The sequence below is a fragment of the Cibotium barometz genome, chromosome 23, assembly GCF_041138505.1.
Source record: "Cibotium barometz isolate CiBa-2024 chromosome 23, ASM4113850v1, whole genome shotgun sequence".
In the NCBI taxonomy this organism is placed as follows: Eukaryota; Viridiplantae; Streptophyta; class Polypodiopsida; order Cyatheales; family Cibotiaceae; genus Cibotium; species Cibotium barometz.
This window is the reverse complement of record NC_141068.1, coordinates 29895540-29923016: the sequence shown is the minus strand read 5'-3', so window position 1 is coordinate 29923016 and position 27477 is coordinate 29895540. Positions and strand designations below refer to the sequence as shown.

The window sequence follows — 27477 nt, the reverse complement described above, 5'->3', positions numbered from 1 at the left end:
TCTCCGAAGCGTGATGGCACGAGGCAGGATAACTCCAGTCAGTCGAGGGGCGAGATGGTGGGCCCCTTGTTGGTATTGTTCATCCGTTTTGAGTGTCCTCTTGTGGGCGGAAAAAACTGGTGATGGTAGACTAAGATGGGTGCCGGGGTCAAGGATCTCTGAATAGGAACTGTTTGTGTCGTTGTATCTCCAATAGGAAGAGTCCGAGACAACGCTGATCTGGATATGCCATAACCCGAGATAATGATCCAAACCCCTCTCTAAATAGGTAGTGGAATCTCCCCCTGATCTCATAATACACCGGACACTGACAAAGATAACGCTCCTCAGACTCTACTCCATGGCACAATCTACAGAGTCTGCTCTCTTTAGGGATCCGTGTTGCTCTGCCAACCTCAATCTGAAGCCTATGGGATGAGACCCAAGTGCTATCCTCATGGCACGGGACATGAAAACATCCAGGTACCCTGGCCTCTTGATGAACCCATCCTGTGTAAGCCTCAGAAAATGTTCATTGTAGTACTGCATCTTGGGTGGTAGGGGCTCCCCTGGGGTAATCCATGTATCTTGAATGTGTATCTCTAGCAAGTCATATCGAGCTACCCGGTCCTGCCCATAGTGTGAGCCTAGTGTTGGGGGAGTCTGGGTCATACTAAAATGGGGGTAGTCGGCTCATCTGTAGTCCTTGTGAGGACAAAAGCATACCAGGATGGATGCACTCCTCTCTCCGCTATCGTCCGAGAAGAGTGTATGGTAATCATGATGAATCCATGGTTAGTATCCTTTGTATGTACGTGATAGTCTGGAATAAGGCCTCTCCCACCATAGGTGTTGTAGCAAATTCTGCTCGAATGATATGGTGAGGGATAGATGGTTTGGTGCGTATCAATCTGGATACGATCAAAATCTATGGACGCTCCATGCGCTGCCAATATGCCACTGATAAGCCTGGTGCCCAGAATGGGGATGCATACATCATCGCCGGAGTCACTAGTGTGTCAAAAAGCCAGCCCTTTGTCTTGGGCTCCTAGAAGTGTGTCTGGTGGCATTGTCTCTCAAGGAGGGCAAGTGCAGCGTATCCCCTAGTCAGTCTGTCCTGTGATGTCTGCCTCATGGAGAAGCGTTTGCCAGAGCTCGTGAAAGTTACCCCCAAGTATGTTTCCTTTGTATGTACGTGATAGTCTGGAATAAGGCCTCTCCCACCATAGGTGTTGTTGCAAATTCTGCTCGAATGATATGGTGAGGGATGGATGGTTTGGTGCGTATCAATCTAGATACGATCAAAATCTATGGACGCTCTATGCGCTGCTAATATGCCACTGATAAGCCTGGTGCCCAGAATGGGGATGCATACATCATCGCTGGAGTCACTAGTGTGTCAAAAAGCCAGCCCTTCGTCTTGGGCTCCTGGAAGTGTCTGGTGGCATTGTCTCTCTAGGAGGGCAAGTGCAGTGTATCCCCTAGTCAATCTGTCCTGTGATGTCTGTCTCATGGAGAAGCATTTGCTAGAGCTCGTGAAAGTTACCCCCAAGTAGACATATGAGTTTGCTACCTCCACCTGGCTGCCCATGTAGGTGATCTCTATATGTTTCCTCACACTAGGGGAAGTATAGAAGACCATGTAGGTGATCTCTATATGTTTCCTCACACTAGGGGAAGTATAGAAGACCTTGGTCTTCCCAAGGTTAACTAACGCCCCTCTGCAAACAAAAGTCCTGTAGAGCATCCATGTGCTTTTGTAGTCCCTCTTGTGAGTCTGCAATAAGCACTATATCATCAGCATATAAGAGAATAGACACAAGTATGCTTGCTAGGGATGCTCCTCCATCTCCCGCTCTGGTTTCGGCCTCATTTCTTGGCGATTCAAGAAGCTGGATATTGTCTCAATTTCTTCTACTGAGGATTAGTACCGGGCTGATTTGGATACTTGTTGTGAGCTGTTATGGTGATGTAGATGCTAAGTAATCTTGATGTTCTTTCGGACTCCTTTGTTTGCATTCTTACAGACAACTAGAGTGCCTTGGCATTGGCTCGAACTTCGTATTATCATGGTAGGACCAAACACATTGAGGTCCATTTTCACTGTGTTTGTGAGCTCTTTACATTGACGACATCATTTCTTTGGAGTATTGTCCCTCTTAGGACAACCTAGCTGAGCCAGATGCTCCTAATGGACTCCGCAAGTGGGGTGTGGGTGCCTTCGATGGCTTCGCTGCATTGAGCTCTCCAGATGTGCCATGCGGCAATGTTGCTACAAATCTCCCATCTTTGGCTTGAACCAGGAGTCGAATGATCGGTAGATGGGGTTGGGATTGGCACTATCGAGATGCAAAGGTGAGAGACCTGAAGGGCTAGCCTCCCATCTTCCTCCTCATAGGCCATGATAACCTCGGCCTTAGTGGCCCAAGCAACAGTGCCCCAAGGAATATTATGGGAAGAGGCCTTGTCCATAGTGAAGATGCGAAGATTCCGCTGCCAAACCTACTGAGCCTTCGGGCAGTCCCAAAGACAATGTCGTTGAGACTCTTGGGGATGGCCACATCTCGGACATGATGCTGGTCTACCTCCAATGGCCAACCATGTGCCAACTGCCAAGCTCCTATGTGCCAGCAACCACAAAAAGAGAGTGATCAAAACTGTCTCAGAGCCTCTTCCAGAAATCTGAGAGAAATTGTGGTGAGAGGCCTTGAGACTACCAATGTCCTGCTGCTACCAGAGTGCCCTTGACCTCGGGCATCTGGATCCTACGGCGAAACTGTGCGGTGTATGCAGGGTACTCGGAGTCTCCTCAATCTCCTCCCTGTTTGAAGGATTACACCAAGTCCACTCCCTTGGGTCCCACTAGAGGCGCGTGATGGGTGGCTCTCCCAAATCCATAAATGCCAGAGTCTCTCCTTGGCCACCTTGGCCGGTGGTGGGTCAATGTGCCACTCATGTGCATGGAATTTGATCACCATCACCCTCTGTAACGTGCATTGCTTGAAGTACTCCAAGGGGGCCTCTGATCTCACTAATTTGCCGTGGTCCAATCGAAAATGTGAGCAAGGCAGAGGTGTCATCTGCGCCATGAACTGCCAAGAGAATATCATGCCTGGTGAACACTCCCAGCCTGGTGGGGAAGAGGATCAAGGATCGGGGTCTCAGCTACTCCGGACGAATGATAGAGTCGATGTTGAGATTGGGTTTATCCCTGCCCCGGATCCTAGTCAGGCCTCTCTCCCTGAGCCACTGGGGGGAGCTGTCTGAATGTAAGCACATCTCCAAGGGCTAGCAGGACCCGTGCTCAAATCTCCCCAGGATACAAGAGGGCAAGCCCCTAGCATGTGATCACTAGGTAAATGGATCAGGGGTTTCAAATCAAGGGTTGTCGGAGACGCTCCTCGGAGGCTACTGAAATAGATTGCTAGAGGGTTGGCGGGAGGCGATCCCAAGCTCATAGTAGATTGGTTGCAAATCTGTCCTCAAAGGTTGGGCTAAAGCCACGGGTCCGCATCTTCGTGAAGATCCATCTAGTGCTTTGCGGCCAAGGCACCCCCCCACCACTCGGTGTACGGGCGGAAATCCTGGCCAGGAGGAATCCTTTTAAGGCTCGTGGCATGGAAGAAGTCCTCTAACAATCTGCTTGCCCGGAAGGGCACGACTTTGAATGGTGGTTTTGATGATGGCCAGGCCCCCTCTGTGGCACAGTTGTATGATCACTCTCCAGGCCATTGTGGCTTGGTTAGGCCTCCTGTCGTTACCATTCCACTGAAAGTTGTGGATCAACCATTGAACCTGACTAATGTAGGCTCGTGAGGAGGACCAACAAGAAGTAATGTACCACATGGTGGTAAGAAGAACCTGGTTCACCATCACTACTCGGCCGGGTAAGGAAAGCCTCACTAAACTCTAGTATAGATGCTTCTTCCGAGTACTTAGAAGAAGAGGGGCTAACTGTTTCTTTGGGGAGGTATCGATGCCGCCCTCACATCCAAGACAACGGACTGGAGTGCCCCTGGGGATCTAGTGGAAAGCCTCAATTGGATGCCAAGTCGAGGCAGGAAAAGAGTGAACCCAAAATCCACACGACATGTGCCAAATGATTAGTGCTCCAGATACGCAACATAAAATCTATTGCCTTTGCAAATCTCTGAAAGTTCCCCTCATCTCCTACTAAGTATGGTGCTATGTCATTTGCGAACTCGGAGTGTAGCAGCTCCTCCCGTGCATGGATGGAGAGACGCAATCCTTGAAGCCCAGTCTCCTGAGTCTCCTGAGCTGAGAGAAAATTGCTCATGGCCTTGGCAACAAATAGAAAGGGATATGGTGCTAGAGGGCAGCCTTGCCAGATCGAGCGAGAAAGGGGAAATCTATCACCTTTGGCTCCTTGAATGAGAGCCTAACTGTGAGAGGCCGAGTAAAGTCCGGAAACACCACGGATCCACTCGTCCGGAAATCCTATCCGGCACAGCTTCTTGGATAGATACATTCCAGTGATGCTTATCAACTCAAAGAATCATTCGAGATTTTTTTTTTTTTTTGGGAGATGGTGGCTCATAACACGTGGAAGGACTAGGATTCCATCAAGGCTTCTACCTACATTTGGATGGTGGACTCTAGTAGTATGGGTTATCACGGTTTGGGTTGAGCACATAGTGGCACCTGGTTCGCGCACTGCCCAAGCGGTATGGTTCGATATGGACGATACGGTGGAGGTGCGGTAATATCCGGTCGATTGTTTTTTTTTGACCATTTTTTCTGGCCGTTTCTTGGGTGTTTTGGGGACTGTTTTAGGCTTTAGCCTTTGCTTGCATCCCATATAATAGCCCCTCCCAACCCCATCCTCACAACTTCGAATGCTCAACCCTCCCCTCACAAGTGCTCATTGCTCAAGAGTCAATCGACTCAATCCTCTCCCTCGAGCTCTCCTTCAAGCATCTCTCCCCTCTAGGCCCTCTCAAGCATCTCTCCCCTCTAGGCCCTCTGAAGCATCTCCCTCTTCCTCAAGCCTCTCCCTCCCTCTCCCTTTCCTTCTCCCGGGACCCCTCTCTCCTCTTTCACCATGAGAGAAAAGCATGAAGCCTTTACTTTGCATGCCATTACCCATGAGAAGAACGAGGGGAAGTTGGGGGCATGGAAGTGGACTTGCAAGTATTGTGGCAAGGTCTACACTACTAGGCTTCTTGCACATCTCTCCAAGACGGGGGAGGGGGGGGGGCGCGAATTGCGCCTTGTAAGATGATCCCTCAAGACATTTGCTGATGGCATTGTGAAGTACTCCTTGCTTGGCAATGCAAGTGATAGTGGAAAAGTCTCCCCCGCCGTTGTTGCCACTCAAGACGAAGTCATCTTGTTGGCAAAGGATACATCCTCCTCATCTTTCTCCACATCCTTCTCCCCCCTTGACCAACTCCAACCCCTCATCAAAGAGACCAAGTAAGTTTGAGGTTCCACACAAGAGGCAAGCCACTCTTGGAGGCACCATTGGAGCGAATGTGACCTCTCTCTCTTGGGTCTGAGCAAAGCAACAAGAGGCAAATGTGGATAGTGCATGCACGGTCGTTGAGTGCAATCTCGCATTTCGTGTGCTTAAAACTCCTCAATGGCAAAGGATGGTGAGGGCCATTGCTGAAGTAGGACCATGCCATGGTCCTTGGCATGGTATCACCTACAACGACATGCACACGAAGGCATTTGATGAAGAAAAGGAGAGAATCAACAAGACCCTCAAGCCCATCCAAGCGGGATGGGTGAAGTATGGGTGTTCCATCCTCTCTGACGGATGGACCAATAAAAAGAAGAGGGGCATCCTCAACATTCTCTAGTGTCTTGTCCTCTTGGCACTTCTTGCGGGCCGTGGATGTCGGAAAGGCATGGAAGAAAACTTGGGGCGATTTCATCTATCTCCACATTTGACAAGCCATAATCGAGGTGAGATACAATTTTGAGTTTGAAGCTTTAGCCTTTGCCTTTTACTCAAGTTTCAACTTTCAAGTCTCATTTATTTTCTATATTCTCATTCAAATTTCATACATCCATCATCCTCGTAGGTTGACCTTGAAAATGTGGTTCAAGTGGCTACGAACAATGCGTCCAATTGCCGCAAGATGGGCCGCTTGCTTGAGGCGGCGTTCAAGTCCATAGTGTGAACTCGTATCTCTCATTGCCTTGACTTGCTTATGGAGGACATAGGCAAGTTAGAGTGGGTGAAGACTGTGGTAACACAAGCCAATCATATTGTCACTTTTTTCAGTCGGAAGGTCAAGGCCCTCGCTATCTTCCACCATCACAGCGACTTGGAGATGAAGAAGCCCTCCTCGACGCGCTTTGCCTACATGTGGCTTCTTCTAGAGCGCCTTTATGATGTGATGCCTAAGCTCCAGGTAACAATGGTAGACAAAGTGGCATGAATGGATACAAAGTGAGATACCTTCGCGTGTCGATGAGGCAAGAGTCATTCAACGACTATGCTTGAGAGAGAAGTTCTGGCGCTAGGTCGGCGCATAGTCATTGTGATTACTCCCTTGTGTAGGGTTTTATGCATGACAGACATGGAGGGAGCTACTACGGGACTCCTCATTCACTTTATGAGAGGCCATTGCCGAGATTTATTGCACCATAGTCCTAGATTAGCTTGATCCAGAGTATATGCTAAGAAGGTAAATAAGAATAATTCAATAAACTAAAATAGAATGATGAATCTAAATACTTATTCTTTTTTCTCATAGAATATATTCTTTCTTTATTTCAGAATTCAGTGATCCCCTTGAGGCTACTCCTCGATGCGATGCTATCTGACACTCGTGGAGAAGAGATGGAAGTGGATGAAGAGGCCTATCCATGGCCTTATTGCTTTGTTGCATCCTGCCTACAAAGCACTCTCACTTTTCATAGATTAGTAGTTGCTTTTAGCTAGGGATGCTTTCTTATTGAAAGCATTACGCGATGATAAGAATGGACAAGTTCAGTTCTTACATGAGCTCATCAACTATAACGATAAGAGGGGCTTTGCATTCACTAATGCGGTATGTTGGAGGAGGGATTCTATGGTGAAGCCTCTCTTTTGGTGGGAGTCATTTGCTTACCAACAGCCTCACTTACAAAGAGTAGCTTTGAGGATTCTAGCACAGGTAACTACTAACCACTAAGTTACTAAGTTGTTAAGAGATTCTAACTCTTAAGACTTAAGGTAAAATTATAATTATGTGTAGATACTAGAATCCTAAACATTATTTATGGATTAGGATTGCTCTTTAGATGCATGTGAGAGAAACTGGAGTTTCTACTCACTTATACACACGAAGTTACGCAATCGGTTGAGCACGAGACAGTTAGAGCGGCTGGTCTATTGCCGCAGTAACTTGCGCATGGTGTGTGTAATGTATGACATGGCTCAAGCTAGATAGGTATATTATTACGTTAGACCTACGTAACTTTCAATATTTTATTATTTACAACTAAAATATGTTGTAACTTGTGGATTTACTAATAAGCCTGGCTCCCTAATCAATTATAAACTTGTAGATAAATGTGGACGAATTCAAGTTGACGGTGGACTCTCTTAAAAGTGTCCACAAGGAGTGTAATGCAGAGGAGGAGGCCATATATGCAAAGCTCTACAAAGAGCTAGAGGAGATTGATAGACGAGTCTCTCGTACTCGTCGTGGCTACCGGGCTAGAGGTGGAGTAGAGGGTCGGCCCATTCTTACTTTTGGCTCTCTAGGCTTTGATGGCCCAGTTGCTACCTATGCCAGACGTGGCTCCACGAGTCAGAGCACCCCCCCCCCCCCCCCTCCCCCGGGGTTAGAGTTGAGGTTGCTTTCGTTGCGGAGTCTTCTTCGGCAGTTCATGATGATATCAGGGAGCCCGAATATGATGATGAGGGCAATGTTCTTAGCGATGGGGATTTTGTTGGGAGCTCTCAGGTGTCCTCTAGTGAGGATATTGAAGAGCCTAGCGACAGTCTTGACATAGATGGTAACATAGGCTTTTAGCCTCTATCGTCTAGACTCTAGTATCTACTATCTAGCAATGTGGCGGCATGCCCTTCTCACCTCCAGTACCTATTAGCTAGGCTTTTAGCCTTTTTGCATTTTTGTACTCACATTTTTGTACTTGCCCATGTTGACTTTTGCGGCTTTATATATATTCATGACTCTTTGACATGTACATTTGTCTACTTTTATTTCCTATGCAACATTCTATGTTTTGGGTAAGTTGTAACTTCTCTAAGTTTGCATCTCTGTGTATGTGTGTATAACAATAAATATTTATATTTTTAAGTATTTTTTAAATGGATTGTACCTCCACCATATTTTTAATTTAGCGGTGCGTTCCAAGACCGTATTTGAACGTACTGTACCGAATCAAACTTTTCGTACTTGACAACTATGGTTAAGCACTTGGCCTATTGTTGATTTAAGCTCAGGTTGGGGAATGGTCCAGATAGAGCTATGACTGGGTCATGAACTAACCAACTCTTTCTCCTATGGCCTTATCTATTGATCTAATGTGTGGAAAGATATTGATTGAGAGATAGGTTGTGTATGCTCTAGACTGTAATTGGTTAGATTTAGATTTGTGAGTTCCTGTTTCAGTTTTTGCAATCAAATAAACGTTGCTCAACAAAATCAACAAACATAAATCTTATATTAAGTCATCCCATCCATTGTTTAAAGTGCACGTCTAGAGATGGGTAGTCCCCCAACACATGAATGAATTTTCTCAACACAAGGATAAAGTTCTAGGCAATGTCAAGGCAAACAAAACAGTTTTATTCATTCTAGTCAAGACCTAGTCTTTCACATTTGACTTGACTTGATGCATGCGATTCATTGACTTCGCACATGAGTACATGGTCCTTCATTTCACTAAGAAAGCATCATAACATTCTATGAATCTCTTGAACTTAACGGAGATTGCAAGCTTGTCTCACAAAGATAAGGTTAGTTTTTCAGGTCCATGCTTTGTGACAGCCTTCCTGTTTCTAATCAGCTGACTATGCCTGAAAAGCCTCTTATACTTCAGAAAGTATGGATAATGAGTAAAATGGTCATTTGGCATCAGTGACTGGGTCATTAAGTGTGCGAGCCATGGTGTTGATATTTAGTATGCAACCATTTTTTCTCACTTTTCTATAGGCTGTTGTATTGTTGTGTAGATTGCTGTACCAATTTTAACACATTTGCGTATGGCAAGCCAGACGTTGCTTACACATGGCTTATGTGGCTTTCTTGGTGTTTCAGGTACAGTCCTGAGATGTGATGTCACAGGGAAAGTACTCATGAAATGCTTTCTATCTGGAATGCCAGACTTGAAACTTGGCTTGAATGATAAGATAGGACTGGAAAAGGAAGCACAAATCAAAGCGCGTCCCACAAGAAGGTTGGTTTGCTTAGTTGGTCAAGCAGGTGGTGGGATTTGATGATGTGTTTCAAGATTCATTTTGTATCATGTTTTCTTGATGTTGTTTTGCAGTGGTAAATCGGTTGAGCTGGATGATGTCACTTTCCATCAATGTGTAAATCTTACACGATTCAATGCAGAGAAGACTGTCAGCTTTGTTCCACCAGATGGAGAATTTGAACTCATGAAGTATGTGTAAAGTCTCCATCGTTATAGGATTATTCAAATTCTCCACCAGATGGAGAATTTGAACTCATGAAGTGAGTATGTGTAAAGTCCTTATTGAAGGATTACTCCTTGAATAAGATAACCTGCCACAAACTGTCCCAACCATCGGTTCTATCCAGAACCACCCTCGAGACTGAGGTCTAGATTGCTTGAGCCTGTCCTGCCTGACATTAAGAGCCTGTGTCCCATACTACAGACCCACACTCCGTGGATGTCCTTGCCTGGTGGATTGCTGTTGACCTAGAGGTTCCACATACATGGCAAATGTCTCTACCTATCGATCACTTCCTCAATACTGAGCTCTAGATGCTCTTTTATAAACTCAACCTTGGCTTATATTGCCTCTCAATCTTATTCTTATGCATTTGTCCAAGTTAGGGTACTGATTTGCTTTTAGCTTGTTCCAAGGCCTTCTAAACCTCATCCTTGCTAGTCCTCATCCTTGCTAGCCTTAGCCCTTGCCCTATGATTCATTTGAACCCTAAGCCTGGCTAGCCTTTACCTACGCTTTTGGTTCATCTTTTAGTCTTAACCCTCAGCCTAGCTGATTTGGGGTTAGCTTCTCATCCTAACCTTAGGTCATCCAACCCTAGGTTAGCGCTAGGGCAAGCCTAGTTCGGGACATAACATTATCTCCCCCTTCTTTTAGATTCACGTCCTCATGAATCATTTTAGTATATAAATGTTTCACAAAGACATTACCTCATTAATCCAATTATTCAACATAGCATCCACCATAGTCGTCCTCTGATTGGTTCATCACCATAATTAGGACTAGTTTTTTTAAGGAATTACTACATAAATCAGTGGATATCCGCTATGCAATCCAAATCCTTGCATTATTCTAAGTATCTCTAGAAAGTGAATAATCCTTATGGTAACTCGTAAACCTAATTCCCTTTGTTCAAACATTCGGAATCACATCAAATCCTTTCGAAGTTCCTGTTCAACTAAGGATCTCTTGGAAATCTAAGTCACACAAATTTTTACGATCAAGGTTTCACCAGTCTTGAAGTTTCACCCATTTTCCCGGTGGAAATTTAATACAAAGCTTTACAAGATGGGCATATATTTTTCTACTAGATATGATATCCTAATAGCAGTCCATGGTGCAGATGTTGTTCCCCCCTCGACAGAGGACCTCAGCAGTTGCGCTTTACAGAGTGTGAGAATGATTGGGTTTCATGACCACAGATGGCCAAAGTGGCTAGAGAGAGATTGTGGAGATTATGGTTTTGGGAGGACCGACCGCTGATGCGGCTGCAGTGGGATCCAGGCGAGGCCCCCGACATCCCCTTCTTCGAGTACACATTCCGTTTGGGCCTCAAGATTGAGATGCCAGAGGTTGATAGCATGCCAATGGCAACAATAGACTGGCTGTCTCAGGACATCCCCATGCGTTTCCTTCGTGATTTTTGGAAACGGCTGTGGGACAGCTTCTGCCATGGACGATTACTCTTTTCCTTTGTTGGTAGATAGCTCACAGGAGCTTGGCAGTGGGCACCTGGTTGCTGAAGGTCGGCTTGCCCTCTGTTCTAGGTGTGGACACCCACAAGAGTCACAATGTCATGGTCTTTGGGATTGTCCCAAGACGCATTAGGTTTGCTTGCGGATCCTCCGTATCTTCACCATGGACGAGGCATTTGCGCGCACCATCACCTGGGGGGCAGTAGCTTGGGCTTTTGAGTCAACACCGACCCTAGCATATGAGGAGATGGGACAGGACCTCGCCCTTCTCCTCTCACCACAGTATCACGACAGCCCCGCTATCAGCAGCCTCATCAGGGAGGAGTACCATAGGCCCGTGTCAGAAGTGGGAGGTCATCCGTAATATAGGAGCATGGCACATTTGGCATGCTGGCTGCAGTGAGGCCATAGAGGGCACTACCACGCCACCCACTGAGTCCATCTAGAGCATATGGATGGACATCATACACCCTCCATGGCTAGTGGTAGAAGATGCGAGGCGGCTCCGAGTGTATGTGGAAGCGCAGTGAGGCTTTTCTGCGGATTTGGAGCAGTGGTCCTTTGCTCACGGTTAAAGACGTGGAGCTTACTTGGCATTATTGGCCACCTATTTGGCTGTCTGCCCCCCCCCCCCCCCCCCAAAAAAAAAAATAAAAATAAAAATAAAAATAAAAATGTGTGAGATAGCCCTCCTGTGAGAGCAGCTAGCCAGCGAGGAAGAGCCCCTCTATGTCCCCAACTTTTTTTCGTGTCTCCCTTGATTGAGACTGGGTCATGTACTTAGCCATTTCGGCTGCATTTCGGTAACTAATGGAAGGATCTTTTCTTGGGGGAAAAAAGATGGGCAAATATTGGTGACATCTTGTTTTCTAGGATATTTGTCATGCTTGCATGTTACCTGCATGTTGCTTGGATTTCATGCATGTCAATTGTCCATGGGTCTCAAAGACACAAGAGAATACCTTGGACGGGCAAGTTTTTTTTGTTTTTCTCCCGGAAACAAGATCCTTCTATTAGTTAATGGAAAACAGCCTTAAAAGGCTAGGTACAATCTCGCCTCCGTATACGGAGCGTGGATCAAAGAACAAAAAAGAGGGGGAAGGATGCACTTCTCCTGTGGCTGGCCGCTCTATGAGGAGAAGGCTACAAGGTGTGGAAGGGAATAACCACACAGGTGGTCTGTAGTGCCAAGTGGGCTCACCACGACTATTTGTGAGAAAAGGACCAGGTCGCCAGAGCCTCAGGAAGGCTTCTCGACGCTTCCGGATGCGATTAGAACCACGTTGAAGCTTCCCCCACTGGCCGCGGAGGGTATGAATGATGTCAAGCCAAATGCTCTTGATGGACTCCGTAGGCAGGGTGTGGGTGTTGTTAATGGCTTCGCTGCATCGAGCTCTCCAGATGTGCCATGCGGCAATACTCCCACAAGTCTCCCATCTCTGGCACTATCGAGGTGCGAAGGTGAGAGACCTGAAGGGCTAGCCCTCCACCTTCCTCCTCATAAGCCATGATAACCTCGGTCTCAGTGGCCCAAGCAACAATGCCCCAAGTAATAGTACGGGAAGAGGCCTTGTCCATAGTGAAGATGTGGAGAATCCACTGCCAAACCTGCTGAAGTTTCGGGCAATCCCAAAGACAATGTCCCTGAGACTCCCGGGGATGGCCACATCTTGGACATGATGCTGGTCTACCTCCAATGGCCAACCATGTGCCAACTGCCACCAAACTCCTATGTGCCAGTAGTCACAAAAAGAGAGTGATCTTCCAAGGTTGAAAATTGTCCCAGAGCCTCTTTCAAAAATCTGAGAGAGTGCGGTGAGGCCCTGAGATTGCCAGTCTTGCTGCTCTGCCAAAGTGTACTCGACCTGGGCATCTGGATCCTACAGCCAAGCCGTGCGGTGTATGCAAAAAATAGGGTACCCGAGTCTCCTCCATGTCTGTAGGATCACACCAAGTCCACTCCTTGGGGTCCCATTGGAGGCGTGTGATGGGCCGACTCTCCCAAATCCAAAAACGCCAGTCTCTCTCCCTAGCCACCTTGGCTGGCGGTGGGTCATTGTGCCACTCATGTGCATGGAATCCACTCACCCTCACCCTCTGTAACGTGCATTCTTTGAAGTTCTCCAAAGGGGCCTTTGATCTCACTAATCTGTTGTGAGGTCCAATCGAAAATGTGAGAGCTCTCATCCGCGCCATGAATTGCCAGGAGAATATCATGCATTGCCTGGTGAAGACTCCTAGCCACTGCGGGGGAATAGGGTTAGGGATCTGGGTCAACCACTCCGGAGGAATGGTAGAGTCGATGTCGAGGCTGAGTTTGTCCCTACCCCAGATCCCATTTAGGCCCCTCTCTCGAGCCACTGGGGGAGTTGTTTGAATGTAAGCCAATCTCCAAGGGAAAGAGGAGGGCCCATGCTCAAAGCTCCCCAGGATACACGAGGGCGAGCCCCCACTAGGTAAATGGATCAGGGGGTTCCAAATCAAGGGCTATCGGAGACGCTCCTTGGAGGCTACCGGAACAGACTGCTAGAGGGCCGGCTTGAGGTGATCCCAAGCTCGTAATAGATTGGCTGCAAATCTATCCTCAAAAGCTAGGCTAAAGCCACGGGCCCGCATCTCCCGTGAAGATCCATCTAGTGCTCTGTGGCCAAGGCCCCTCCAAACTCGATGTACGGGTTGAAATCTTGGCTGGGAGGAAATCCTTCCAAGGCTCACCGTGTGGAAGAAGTGCTCTAACAATCAGCTTGCCCAGAAGGGCATGGCTCCGAATGGCGGGGTCGATGATGCCCATGCCCTCTCTGTGGCGCGGTTGTATGATCACTGTCCAAGCCACCTTGGCCTGGATAGGCTTCCTGTCGCTGCCAACCCATAGAAAGTTGCGGATCAATCACCGAACTTGACCAATGTAGGCCTGTGATAAGGCCCAGCAAGAAGTAATGTACCACATGGTGGCAAGAAGAACTTGGTTCGCCACCACTACTTGGCCGGCTAAGGAAAGCCTCGTTGACTCTAGTATAGAAGCTTCTTCGAATGCTCAGAAGAAGAGGGGGGGCTAACTGTTGCTCTAGGGAGAGATCGATGCCCACCTGGCATCCAAGATAATGGATTGGAGTCCCCCTCAAGATCCATTGGAAAGCCTCAACTAGATGCCAAACTAGAGCGGGCGGAGAGCCAACCCAAAATCCACACGACTTGTGCCAGTTGATCTGGGCTCTAGATGCGTGAGAGAAGATCTCTTTGGCCTTTGCAAATCTCTGAAGGTTCCCCTCGTCTACTACTAAGTATGCTGCTGTGTCATCTGCGAACTTGGAGTCTAGCTTCTCCTGTGCACAGATGGGGAGACACAATCCCCACAGCCCAGTCTCCTGAGCTGAGAGAAAGTTGCTCATGGCCTCGGCAACAAACAGAAAGAGATATGGTGCTAGAGGGCAGCCCTGTCGGACTGAGCTTGAAAGAGGAAATCTGTCACCTCTGGCTCCGTGAATGAGAACCTAATTGTGAGAGACTGAGTAAAGTCGAGAAACACCACGGATCCACTCCTTTGGAAATCACATCCCCAGCACATCGTCCCCTCCAAGAAGCCCCAATCAACTTTATCATAGGCTTTCTCAAAATCTCGTAGGAGCACAATGAGATCCTGCTGGCGCATTTTGGCGGAAGCAGTCCCCTCACAAAAAGTGAAGATGTTGTCCAGAATGCTCGGATTCTGAACAAAACCTGTCTGAATATCATGATTCAAGTCGGGGAGGAAGGGATGAAGGCTCCAGCTGATGGCCTTGGCAAATTCTTGTAAGCGGTCCCGAGGAGGGTGATGGGTCTCCACTATCGAATCTCCAATCTTTCACCACCCTCTTTGGGGGACAGGTAGGAAGTATCAAGTACATATAGGCTAGAAGGCCCTATCTTTGACACATCACATGTAAGGGGGCAATGACATAGGGCTAGGAAAATGACATCATTGCTTACACACACAAGCACACTAGTGGCTACAAGAGGTTCACACACATACTCACTTACATAAGTGAGTGTTCATACACACATATAAGGGATGCTCACACACAGACATAAAGAGGGCTACATGTGCACAATGGATACACACGTAGACTCCAAAATACCCAACAAACTCCCCTTCGGAGTCAAGGTGGTGTCTTATGAAGTGGCCTTCATATTTATGGTGATTTGGGTCCTTGACTACAACACGTGGTACACCTTCTCTCATCCCACATACATGTATTGCTTCATTTTCAACACCCCCCTTCACTGCCTACTATGGGACTATGCCTCAAGAACACAGTGTGCCAACACATATACTCTCATGACAGGCTAGATATGGGGCTTGACCACATATAAAATTCCTCAGCCCTTCTAGACTACTCCCCTTGACTCAAAATAGGTATAAATTCGAATAGTGGAGCCTTTTATAACATAAGGCAGTACAAACACAAAAAGAAATACAATCGAATTTCGGGGGACAACCCGAGCAGAGAAACCTTATTGACACACATAAATTTAAAAAGCCCAATTTGTATCTACATCAAAGAGAGAGAGAGAGATTAGTCATTGCAGTGTAGGCTTTGTCAGATGCACTTGATGATTCCGGCTTGTTTGGAGTATCTTCAAAATCTTTTTCTTTGTCTTCTTCTTCTTCTTCAGCAGTAACAATCCACTCTGAGGCGGTGGGATGAAACCCGTATCTAGCTAATCGCAATCCGCATGGCATAGGACATGTGAACACTAAGGTAGCCAGGTTGCTGGATGAATCCATCCTCAGTGAGCGTGAGGAAGTGATCTCTGTAGAAGTGCATCTTCGTTGGGAGCTCCGGAGTTGTGATCCATGTGCAATGGGTGTAGAGATTGAGAAGATCTAACTAGATAATCCGGTTGGTATCCTCATAAAAGAGCCGGAGAAAAGGGGAGTCCAAACTGTACTAAAGGGGTGGTAGGCAATCCATGCGGAGTCCATATACTGAGAATCAAGTGGAAACTAAGGCATACCATACTCCAAAGTGGCCCTCAAGTGCTAGCTGTCTCGGGAACTCCAGGGACCGATGGGGATCCATGTGACTGATGTGATGAAGGTATGTGATTGCTTGGAAGAGTGCATCCGCCACCATCGGGGTTGGAGCAAACTCTGCAAATTCTTCTTGATGCTAGGGACAAATAATACATCTGAGAGAGTGATTGTTCCACCATTTGCAATAGTGAGCACAACCCTTCCAACTCGTTTCATTGGATATGAGGAGTTGTTCGCACATATGACGATACCTCCTTGAGGAGCATACTAAAGAGAGGAAAACAAACCACGTTGAGAAGTAATGTGCTTGCTACACTAGTGTCAAAGCATGTGGAAGGATAATAGTTACAATGCACAGTGAAAGCCATCATCATGTGCGTAACTAGCTGACTCCACAACAGTAGGTTCTGATGCATTAGTGCAAACATGCCTGAATCTTTCTTTTCCTCTTCCCCTTCTCTAGCCTTTTCTTGCATTCATCCATGTAATACCCTCGCTTCCTCTAGTAATTGCACTTGCCTTTCTTCTTAGGTTTCTCGCCTCCTCCTTCAGCATCCTTGCCAGAAGACTGGGCAGACCTGTGCGGACATAGAAGCTCCAAAAACCACTGTGCAGATAGTTGCGGAGTCAAGATGCACCAAAAAACGGGTTGGTTTCTGAGTTGCATAGAGGCCCGAAAATTGGGTAAGGCATGAAAGGGTTGAGCTTAGTCCATTGCCGCCCTGTCCCGCCCAAATTCTTGGCCCCCTAGAGTGCTGAGTTGAGCGACAACGGCGGTACCGTCAGCTAGTCTGGGTGGTGGTAGTTCACTGGACACTAGCACTGCTGGCCATGGGGTGAGCAGATCTGGAGAGCAGTGCCGGGGGGTAGGACGAGCAGAGCAGACACACACACACAGACCTCAGTCGTGAGTAGGAGAGAGTGAGGCACAAAACTTGATGTAGATTGTTGATAATGAAATGAGTGCCAATACAAAAGATGAGGACACCTAATAAGTGGATAAGGTGTTCACATGCATGGGAAAAAGAGTGAAAAAGTACCCCCACTAGTCCTAAGTGTGTTCACATACATCACTACCATATATATGGCTACATTTTCATTCCTATTGTGGAGAAGTATGTCTGAGTGTGTCAAGAATTGTAAGTGGCAATGATACAAAGGTGTAGACATTCGTAGTATGGGATGCGTATGTTGTTTGTTCTAAGTGCTGAAAGAAAACAAGAGACTTAGAGGCTCAAAGTAAACCTTAGAGACATGGAGGGGATTGCAAATGAATCGATTGGCTTTGTAGCAGATCAAGCTAATCATAAACTATTATTGATTTCAAAATGAAGGGCAAGATGATTGTGATATCGTACTCTTCGGGATTTCTAGTTGTTTGTGTGAGATTGGTCCTTGAGAGTTTGTCATCAAGGACGATGATTCCTAAAAGGGGGAAGGATGTTACGACCCTAACATGTACATGCTGGAAAAGGGTGGAAGACACTAGCAAAGTGTGGGACATGCGGTTAAGGTGTGGGTATCCAATGGCAGCATACGATTGCACATCACCACTTATGAGATTAGGTGTGAACAGGTAATGTTCGTGAGTGACGGTTGTAGGCCAAAGACCTGTTGGAGGTGACGTTCTCTGACTGCCACGTGTCATGATATGTCCCACATGCATGTATAAAGGTCTGAAAGAGCTTAGATATAGGGTCAAATGACCCTAAGACCCACTCAACCCTCCACCACCCTTTATGGGTGTGGTCCGAATGGGATTGGAGGGCTCGCCCGGGGGGGAGAGGGGGGGGGGTGGTGGCTTGTTGGCCATTGTCGCATGTGCATGCTGTGCTTCCGCTTCCAACATGGTGTTAGAGCTCCGCTCTGCCTCGCAAATGGGATCGGAGGGCTCGGGGGGGGGGGGGGGGTGCAGCCTTGTTGGCCATTGTTGCATGTGCTTGTTGCGCTTCCGCTTCCAACAAGACCTAGTAGTGTGTAGCACAGGGGTACGTGGGCGGTTTAACCACCCAACCATTATATATTCCAACGACCCCGAGCGTTCAGTGTGTACCTTACTGGCCACACACCATACTCACATGCCCCCTATGTCCCAGAGCATGCTATGCTAGGGTTTCATCTCGTTGAAAGGTTTCTTCATCTTCTTCTGCTCCACGTTTTTGCATGTTAGCTGGTTTTAGGGTTTGGGCTGTGCATGAAGGAGTCCTTAACAGATGCATGTGACATACCAGCTAGATGTAAGTTTTTGGTGCACATACAAGTCATAGCCTAGTTTCTTGCTATTTATGAGTGTCTTTAATTGAAGCACTGTATGTTGTTGTGCACTCAAGTTTATTTAACATACATCATGCATTCATTGATTAATATTCAGGACTCTCTTGGCATCTTTGTGCCCCATATTGGTTGGGATCACCCTACATTTTGGGATGAGTAAAAAAAAAAGAAAAAAAGAATTCCGGCTTCTAGCTGTGATTTTGTATAGTCTATTCATACCTAATAGGAGTCTCCTGTTCGCAAAAAAATTCAGATGGATTTTCCTTGTGGGTTTTTTGTGCTCTAAGATCTTATTTGTTCCGTGTTTTTTTTTTTGGGGTTCTGTAGTGGTGGTTCAAAAATCAAATTATAGTCATAAGAAACATTTCAAGGTTTTTTTCGTTTTGAGGTTTTGTTTCAAAAGGTTTCGTCCCTCAGCCTCGAGGTTTTGAGGTTTCGAAAAATCAATATTTTTATTAATTATAAATATTTTAAAAAACATATAAAAGCCACCTAAAAACATATATGATGATGAAAAAAACCTCAAGGTTTTTAAGTTTTTTTAAGTTGAAGGAGGTGTTGTACATGGACATGATTTTCCCTTGCGGTCGCCTAGTTGCCTGTTGGCAAGTTCTAGGGGCGTGTTTGGACCAACAGGGCAACGGTTTGTGCACTAGGATAGTGCGCAACTAGGCGCCCATGGTCCAGAGAGGTGTGGACAGTTTGGGCACATCCTTTTATGGTCATGTTCATTTGGGCACATCCTTTTATGGTCATGTTCATTTGGCCTAGTTGGTAGTTGGCCGACTAGTCCTATAGACACCTTTATAAGGTCAGGTCTGAAGGTCATTCTAGGCATGGTCCATACGCAAGAAACCAGAATCCAGTGCAACGGAGGGCAAGCTGTGAGTCATTAGAAGGCAGTTCACTAAGTGCATTTCAGTGGGACAGGAGAATCATCAGTATAGGGTATGTATGTAGCCAAGGGGAGTTGCACATGGACATGATTTTCCCTTGCAGTCGCTTGTTGGCAAGTTCCAGGGGTGTGTTTGGACCAAGAGGGCAATGTCAAAAAACCTCAAAAACCTAAAAATTTTTAAAAAAAATTGAAAGAAAACAAAACCTGACATTCGGGCAAAATTGTCGTACTGCAAAGGGTTTCGAGGGTTTTTAAAACTGTTTGAGGTTTCAAAAGTTAGAAATGGGTTTTTTTGTGACCATGAATCAAACGGTAGTTGTTAATTTTTGCTGCTATGTTGAGGTCCTTCATATTTTTGTTTTAGATTTTGCATCATTTATCTTTGTTGCTGTATGCCGATTAGGTATCGCATTACAGAGGGAGTAAGTCTGCCTTTCCGTGTTTTTCCAAGTATCAAAGAGCTGGGACGGACGCGCATGGAGGTCAATGTTAAGGTATGAGACCATTTTGGTTTTCCTTGCTCCTTTTCTCCTTGTGAGCAGTGTTCAGTTGTCTCTGTTCTTTTTATTTTTTATTTTTCAGTTTGCTAGGAGTACATCTGATATGTACTTTAAGGTTTTCCTTGATCCTTTTCTCCTTGTAAGGCATGTTTAGTTGTCTCTGTTCTTTGATTTTTTATTTTTCAGTTTGCTAGGTGCTGCAGGCATGCATGCATATACACTTTTTCCCTTGTAATGCTAGTTTACCAGAAAACTACTGTTTCGATCTGCTCAGGTAAAGAGTGTTTTTGGAGCCAAAATGTTTGCTTTGGGGGTTGTGGTGAAAGTCCCTGTACCGAAGCAGACAGCTAAGGCAAATTCTCAGGTCACTACCGGTAAAGCAAAGTATAATGCAGCGATTGATTGCTTAGTTTGGAAGTAAGCACTTACCTCACCTGGATCACATTAATTAGACTACAGCAGCTCCTGTTTATGCCAACTACTGACTCAAATCTCTGTTAGAATAAGGAAGTTTCCAGGACAGACAGAGGCAACTATGACTGCGGAAGTTGAGTTGATATCCACTATTGTAGAAAGGAAATCGTGGACACGGCCTCCTATTCAGATGGAGTTCCAGGTAATGTACTACAATATATGGTTTGTGATGGTTTTTCTGTTGTTTCTTGCACTTGCAGTCCAACTTGAAAGTTGGATGTGCATGGGCAGATTCCATGGGAAGGTGCTAAACACCCTTGGAGTTTGCTTATGGTGTCTGCAGGTACCCATGTTTACAGCATCAGGTTTGCGAGTAAGGTTTTTGAAGGTGAGCTCTTTTTCTAATGTTTAATGATATGCATCTGAATGCAGAACAGTTTTGCCTGGTACATGCTTGATTGATTTTCTCTTGCATATATAGGTTTGGGAAAAAAGCGGATACAGTACAGTGGAATGGGTCCGCTACATAACACGGGCAGGGTCATACGAGATTAGATGCTGATTGCCTCAAGCATTTCAGAAGTTGATGTATGTCATATATTTTCACAATGTAGAGGACATTGCAAGGTCTAAACTGTGGCTTTGAGTTTTTGTTTGAGGTTAGCATGTATAGCATCATAATTTTGTTGACGTGCTGTAACTTCTATATTGAATGGATCATCAAAATAGCAGCATCTGTGTAAGTGCATGCGTGTGTGATTAAGCACTGAGCTCTCTTAATTGTCAGGTGTCTTGTGAGAGCAGTTAACAAATAAGACCTGTATCGGTTAAACAACGGAAGGAAAAATGCAACCATTCACATACACAAGACACTGCATTGTGTCCCAAGGGCCAAGATGCTCTCTCTCTCTCTCTCTCTCTCTCTCTCTCTCTCTCTCTCACACACACACACACACACACACACACACACTTTTTTTTTTTGGGTAATATCCAGTGCAGTATATTTATATGCTCATAAATTTACATGATGGGAGGTCTCCGAAATGGAGAGTATCCCAAAGATCAGAAACATAAAAAGAAAAGCTCTATGCAAGAAGCATCCATATCACCCTCACGGCAGGCATCATATAAGGATTGCCGCAATGAGGCTCGGAAAGATTCATATGACTTGTGAATCTGCCGACCCAAGTATGCCAAATTATGCTCACACCAGATTGTCCAAAGAGCCCAATATCTCACCCAAGAGAGAAATAGTGAGTATTGAGACAAAGACCTCATAAATCTGCCAAAGAGCCAGAGATGTTTCCCAAATTTGTGACTCGGGAACCGGAGCCGAAGATAATCTGAAATTCTCCTAAGGAGGATCCTAGAACACAGGCAGTGCCAAAGCAAATGAAGAACAGTCTCTGAAGGAGCCTGACATCTTAAACTTGTGGATGGTGCAATGCGATGTTTAGCAAGTGTGACCCCCACTGACAATGTGCCTGTCATACATCTCCAAAGAAAAAGTCTTTGTTTCAATGGCATTTTACACTTCCATAACATCCCGAGATTCTTCCGCCACCATGAGAGGGGCTTTCTTGTATGCCACAGAGAATTAGCATGTTGCTGAATCCATGGAGCAGGCTGAAGAGGCCTGTAAGCTTTGATGGAGGTTAAGGCGGGAAGAGGAACAGGATGAGTGCATGTAGCAGAGGGTTGCAATTGTCAATCCGTAAGCCTGTCTGTGTCAGCCACAAGAGGAACAGGTAGAAAAGGATGTAATAAATCAGCAATTTTCTTCCATATAGACCTATGATGCATTCCCAATGCATAGGAAGCAGTGGCCTGAGGAAAAGATCAGACATAGCCCTGATCATCTACCACATTATGTATGTATCTAATTCCCAATTTCATGAGATTGTATGCCCGAACAGGTTCCTGTAAAGCGAGTGGAATGTCAAAGATGGCACTCCAATGAATACTTTCTTTCCTCATTGAGTTTGTCCCCGAGCAATTATCAGGAGCCCATTTGACCTTTGAAAGTACTTGTTTCCAGTCAAGTATCAGTGCAGTAGAGAAAGGACAGCTAGGTATCTTCCCTACAAATCTCCCAATGACAACCTCCCAGTGATCAGTAATCCAATGACCATAAGCACAAGTCCTCATGTTGACACACATGGATGCTAGCATACAAGTCCATGGCTGTTGTTGGCGGAAAAAAGTATGCAGCATAGTCGCCTTCCTTGCAAGTACATGATATCTTATGTTGAGGATATTAAGTCCACCATGCATCCTAGGAGAGCACACCATTTTCATCTTCATCAGTCTCAATGCTTTCACAACAATTTTTGTCCTCCATAACATCTCCATAGCTTGAGACATAAAGATTGAAATATCCCTGGAGGACTAATGCAGCAAAGGCAAATAGAACTGGACATAGGACATTACAATGGATTGTACTACTTTGAGCCTGACATGAAGAGGCCAAGTAGAAATCTTCCAGTATTCCAGTTTATGTTGAAGTCTTTGGAAGATCCATTTTAGCTGTTGCTTCTCCTGGTGATATGCCATCCTATGGGATATCCCAAATGCCCGACTACTTCTTTGGAATGCACCACCTGACCCGGCCAAAGAATAGAATGCCAGTCACATTGTTTTAGGGGAAGTAATTTAGATTTGTCAAAATTGACATGCAATCCCGCTGCCAAGCCATAGAATGAAAGAGTGGTCATAAGCATTTCAACTTCCCGGGAAGAATTCTGTGGCATAAAGAAGGAATCATCAACATATGCTTGTGCTAAAAAAGATGCAGCCCTAGGGATTTTAACACCAGTCATCTGTCTTGTGTTTGTAAGATGATCAAGATACATTAAAAGGGGATGGGTCGCAATGGCATAGAAGAGAGCACTAAGAGGACAGCCCTGTCTAATTGATGGACCCAATGTCCATGACCGAGACAGATGACCCCCAAGAATGCACTGAGAAGTAGAGCCAGAATAAAGCCAGTAAACTGCATTTGCGATCTTGGGACCAAAGCCCAACTTGGTCATGATTTGAGAGAGAAAATCCCATTGAACAGTGTCAAATGCCTTAGCAATATCCACCTGCAATATAAGCACATCTTGATGCGAATACTTAGCATATTCAATTGCAGTCAAGGCATTGGATATATTGTCATGGATTTGTCTTCGCGGCACAAACCCATACTGATGAGGATGAAGTCCCGCATCCACTATCCTGTGAAGCCTATGCACAATCATTTTGGTAATGAGTTTGTAAACTACAGGCATCAAAGTAATAGGCCTCCAATCTGACATATGGTCACACAGATGTTTTTTGGGCACAAGTTTGACTATGCCATGCTTCCAAGAGTGCGGCAACTGATTTTCTTGCCAGACAACATTGATCATTTGCAAGAGGACTTCTTTCAAATCATCCCAAAAAGAAATATAAAATTCCACCGTAAGGCCATCCCAGCCAGGGGACTTGTATTTGCTGAGGTGGAACAATGCATTATCAAGTTCTGTGTCAGTAAAAGGTCTCTCCAAGGTAAGAGCATCATCCATTTCCACCAGAAACATATTGGAGAAATTCAGTCCTAGCCTCAGTCATTTGATTTGATGGGGAACTAGGAGCGGAGAATAATTTCTGGAAATAATTCTGGCATTCATCTTGGAGATCAGAGAAAGAGTGCGTCCAAGAGCCATCTAGCTTCCTAACCGTTAGGCATGAGTTTTTCTTTCGAGTAGCATGCAAGCCCTGAAAAAAGGCTTTTGATGAGCAGCCCTTATTCATAAGGGGCTTCATTCTTGCCCTAATCTGCCATTTGTGCAATTTCCTCTGATCATTAACAGTCAATTTAAACTGAGCATGTAAAAGGGAATCCTTTTCTGAATCAGAGAGAGGCCTTAACTGAGAAAATTCAGTCAATTGTTGTGATGTCCTTTTTGCCCATTTAACCTCATTCCTCCATTCAGTCATATACCAGTTGCCATACTCCCTAATGACATTCTGCATACGAGAGACAAAGTTGTCCCAAGCATAATTCATGTCCTCCTGGGCATGCAAAGGCAAGGGATGAATTGCAAGTCTGATCATTTGCTGGAAATAGTAATGTCGGAAATAACCTTGATTAACATGCAATAATCTACTGGAGAGGGGTGGCAAATCATCCAGAGGCATGCCAAGCTGCAAATTCATCCACAATGGGGCATGATCTGACAAGCCTAATGAGAAATCTATAAGGAGATGAGGGCTAAAATTTGCAAATTGTTGAGGGTAAAACAAATACCATCTGTCAAGCCTTGCCCAGTATGTAGTAAGTGCATTATGATGAAAAGTATATCCAGGCATTGACTCTTGGAGAAGCACCCATAAATCTTCAGCCTGCAGAGAAAGAAGCATGCTGTCCCATTTCTGCCTTTCCAATGATAGCATATGAGATCTTGAAGTGGTGTTATCTCTTGGCAAAGGGGAATTATTAAAATCTCCACAGATGAATGCATTGGATCTCCATGGATATCTGCATAAAGAATCCCATAATGAAGCCCTCATGGCAGAGGTCTGGGAAGCATAGACTGATGCAAACTCAAGAATATCACCATTGACATTACATTGTATGACCATCCATCTGCCACTGCTGTCATTGAAGGCTAACTGAGGCTCCAGCTCATGTCTAACCAGTATGCATACACCTGAGTAGGTAGTGGTACCAGCATAATATATATCATAACCGCCAAAATAAACATGATGACCAACCATGGAGTGTTGATTATGCTCTTGCAAACAAACAATATCTGGCTGCATTTTATGTACATAATTCCATAAAAGCCTCCACTTTGAGACATTGCAGAGGCTCTGTACATTGTAGGTAAGGCACTTAAGTGTTTGAGGCATGAAAGAGGTATATACAGCAAAGTATCCGATATAAAAACAAGACATCAGAGAGGCAAAGCCTCTGCCTGCATGGGTTGCATTCCTTCATGACCCATGAAAGACATAGCATTCTCCCCTTCTTCTGAATCACGTATGGGGATGCCCTTCTTCAAAACCCCCACCCAATTTTGAAGGACAGGAGCTGAAGTAGAAGCCTGTCCTGGTGAGGGGGAGAAGAAGCATCCCATTGATGAGATTGAAGGGGGCGTTGCTTCAATACAACCACCTTCTTAGGTTGTTGAAAACCATCCTGATCAATCCCCGCAGATTCCTTCATCTTCTCTTTTCCTTTATCTTTTCCTTTTCCAGCAAGTGACTGCACCTGATTGATTGGTTTGGCATTCTTTGCTCCATTTCTATTTGCTGTCTTACCTTGCAAATTCTCATTCTTTTCCCGTGTCTGGGACGGCAAGGCATTGGGAGGGGGCTGATGCAGAACCATTGGGCAATCAGAGGCTAGATGCCCAAACTTGTGGCAGGCAAAACAAGCTCCTGCAAACACATCCCACTTCAATTCAAAATACTTTTTTCCCAATTGCACTCCCTCAACTTTCACTGCAATAGAAGGAGGGGTAGGTGTATCAGTGTCCCAGAGAATGCAGAACCTGTTACGGTTTCCCATGATGGGGCATGGAGGACAAATGACCTGTCCCAAAGAAGCAGCCAGGCCAGCGCATATAGTTCGGGAAGTTAACAACCTCAACCCATACAGGACAATGATGTCGTATAAGACTTTGATAATCCTTGTTTGGGGACCAGGGCATAGCATGTACCATCTGCTTCTCGTAAAACAAGGGAGAGAACTCAAGAAGCCTCTGCTTGCACGAAGCATCTGATAAATGCACCTCATAAAAACATCTGGAAGCAAAATACACTCCCTCTACAAAGTATCCTCCAAGGATGGACTTAATCCACTGCGCGACATCATTGGCCGTTGGGATTCTTCCTGGAAAGAAAATTATAACTGCAGTTTGAGACAACTTCCTGAGAGGATTCACGAGGGGCGGGAATTTCAATTTGTACGTGACCTCTGGAACCGGTTTGCCCCATTCCTGTCGTGACTGCTGAAAGTCATCCTTAAGGGTGTCAAAGACGTACTGACCTTCCATAGTAAGTTCATCATCTTGTGATGCAGGCTCTGATAGGCGACGCTTAGCATCTGCAGGTCTTTCTTTTCGAGCATATGTACAAACATCCAAACCTAAAGCCATGATTGAAATACGACAAGACAAGAAGGAAAAAAAGAGCAGCAGTACCAGAGTGTAGAAGAGCCAGGAGAGAGGCAAAGGTAGCGGGTAAAGGAAGGCAATAGGCGGGGCAGTAAGCGCAGTAGACAGGCTGGAAAAAGGCCGGCGAGGGAAAAAGATCAGAGGGCAAATGAAGGCAGGGAAAGTGGAGTAGAGCGCAATTAGATATAGCAAAAGTGAAGGCGGAGGTTGATGACGGGGCAACCAGGGAAGCAGGTCGCGCTTCACAGGCAGCAGGCAGGGCGCACAGGTCTGCGGGGCAGCTAGCATAGGCAGGAGCAGGGAGGGTGCACAGGTCTGCGGGGAAGTCGGCACAGGCAACAGCCGCGCGCGCGCGCACACACACACACACACACACACACACACACACACACAAACTTACAAAGGGTGACTGTCACTTACACCTCGCTGGTGCTCTTACAATAGCTTCTTCTGTTAGGTTTCGCCTGTATTCTGTTGTTTTTTGTCTTAAATCATCCCTCCCTTCGTGAGCGCTCACAAATGGTCTCATAAACCCTAAATCTCTAATTGATCCATACATGCTCTCAATTGGATTGCCACATGGATTTGAGGCCTGATCCATGTTTGCCTACCTTGTAAAATAGGAGGATGGAGTGTCTCCGAAGATGCTGCATCTTCACCACGTACTTTTTTATATATTTGATATATATTATGAAGGATACTCGATCTTTTGTGCAGGTTTGGAACTCGATTTTTCCCAAAACTCATGAACCCAATTGGCTCATGGCATCCACCATTGAGTGTTTGTATGACATTTTTAAATAACTTATAGGTAGCACATTTTTTGTACAATTTATAGTAGTTTTTTTAAAAGTTATCTTTTTTTTTGTATAATTAATATAAAAAAAATAATTTTAGGCTAAAATAACTAAAAAATTCATGCTTTATATTTTCTCGTTAAGAATGAATGCTTTTTAAAATACAAATGTCAATACAATACAAAAGTACATTACATTGTCATTATTGTACAAATTGTGAATTTTGAATTTAACATCACTTGTGTAGAATGCATTAAATTATTGTATTTTTTTATATGGTGGGTCAAAGAACACTTCTCAGTCTAAATCTGTCTAGGAGAATTCATGTGATTAATTAAAAAAGCCACCTTGTGTA

At 45.4% G+C, this 27477-nt stretch overlaps 1 protein-coding gene across 5 annotated transcripts in view; it reads left to right on the top strand.

Annotated features, from left to right (window-relative positions):
• LOC147625835 (AP-2 complex subunit mu-like) overlaps positions 1-27057 on the top strand; it is a 79695-nt gene extending 52638 nt beyond the window's left edge. For 2 of the 5 annotated variants that reach the window (XM_086817406.1, XM_086817410.1), the window contains exons 7-13: positions 9225-9363; positions 9457-9573; positions 19669-19759; positions 20040-20182; positions 20267-20381; positions 20523-20567; positions 20661-21042. In XM_086817406.1, the coding sequence (XP_086673532.1) occupies positions 9225-9363; positions 9457-9573; positions 19669-19759; positions 20040-20182; positions 20267-20381; positions 20523-20567; positions 20661-20741 (731 nt within the window). In that variant the 3' untranslated portion in view covers positions 20742-21042. Of the gene's footprint in view, positions 1-9224; positions 9364-9456; positions 9574-19668; positions 19760-20039; positions 20183-20266; positions 20382-20522; positions 20568-20660; positions 21043-27042 lie in introns of those variants that run through there. The other 3 variants (XM_086817408.1, XM_086817407.1, XM_086817409.1) reach the window with 3 other exon arrangements.
• The last annotated feature ends 420 nt before the right edge of the window (positions 27058-27477 follow it).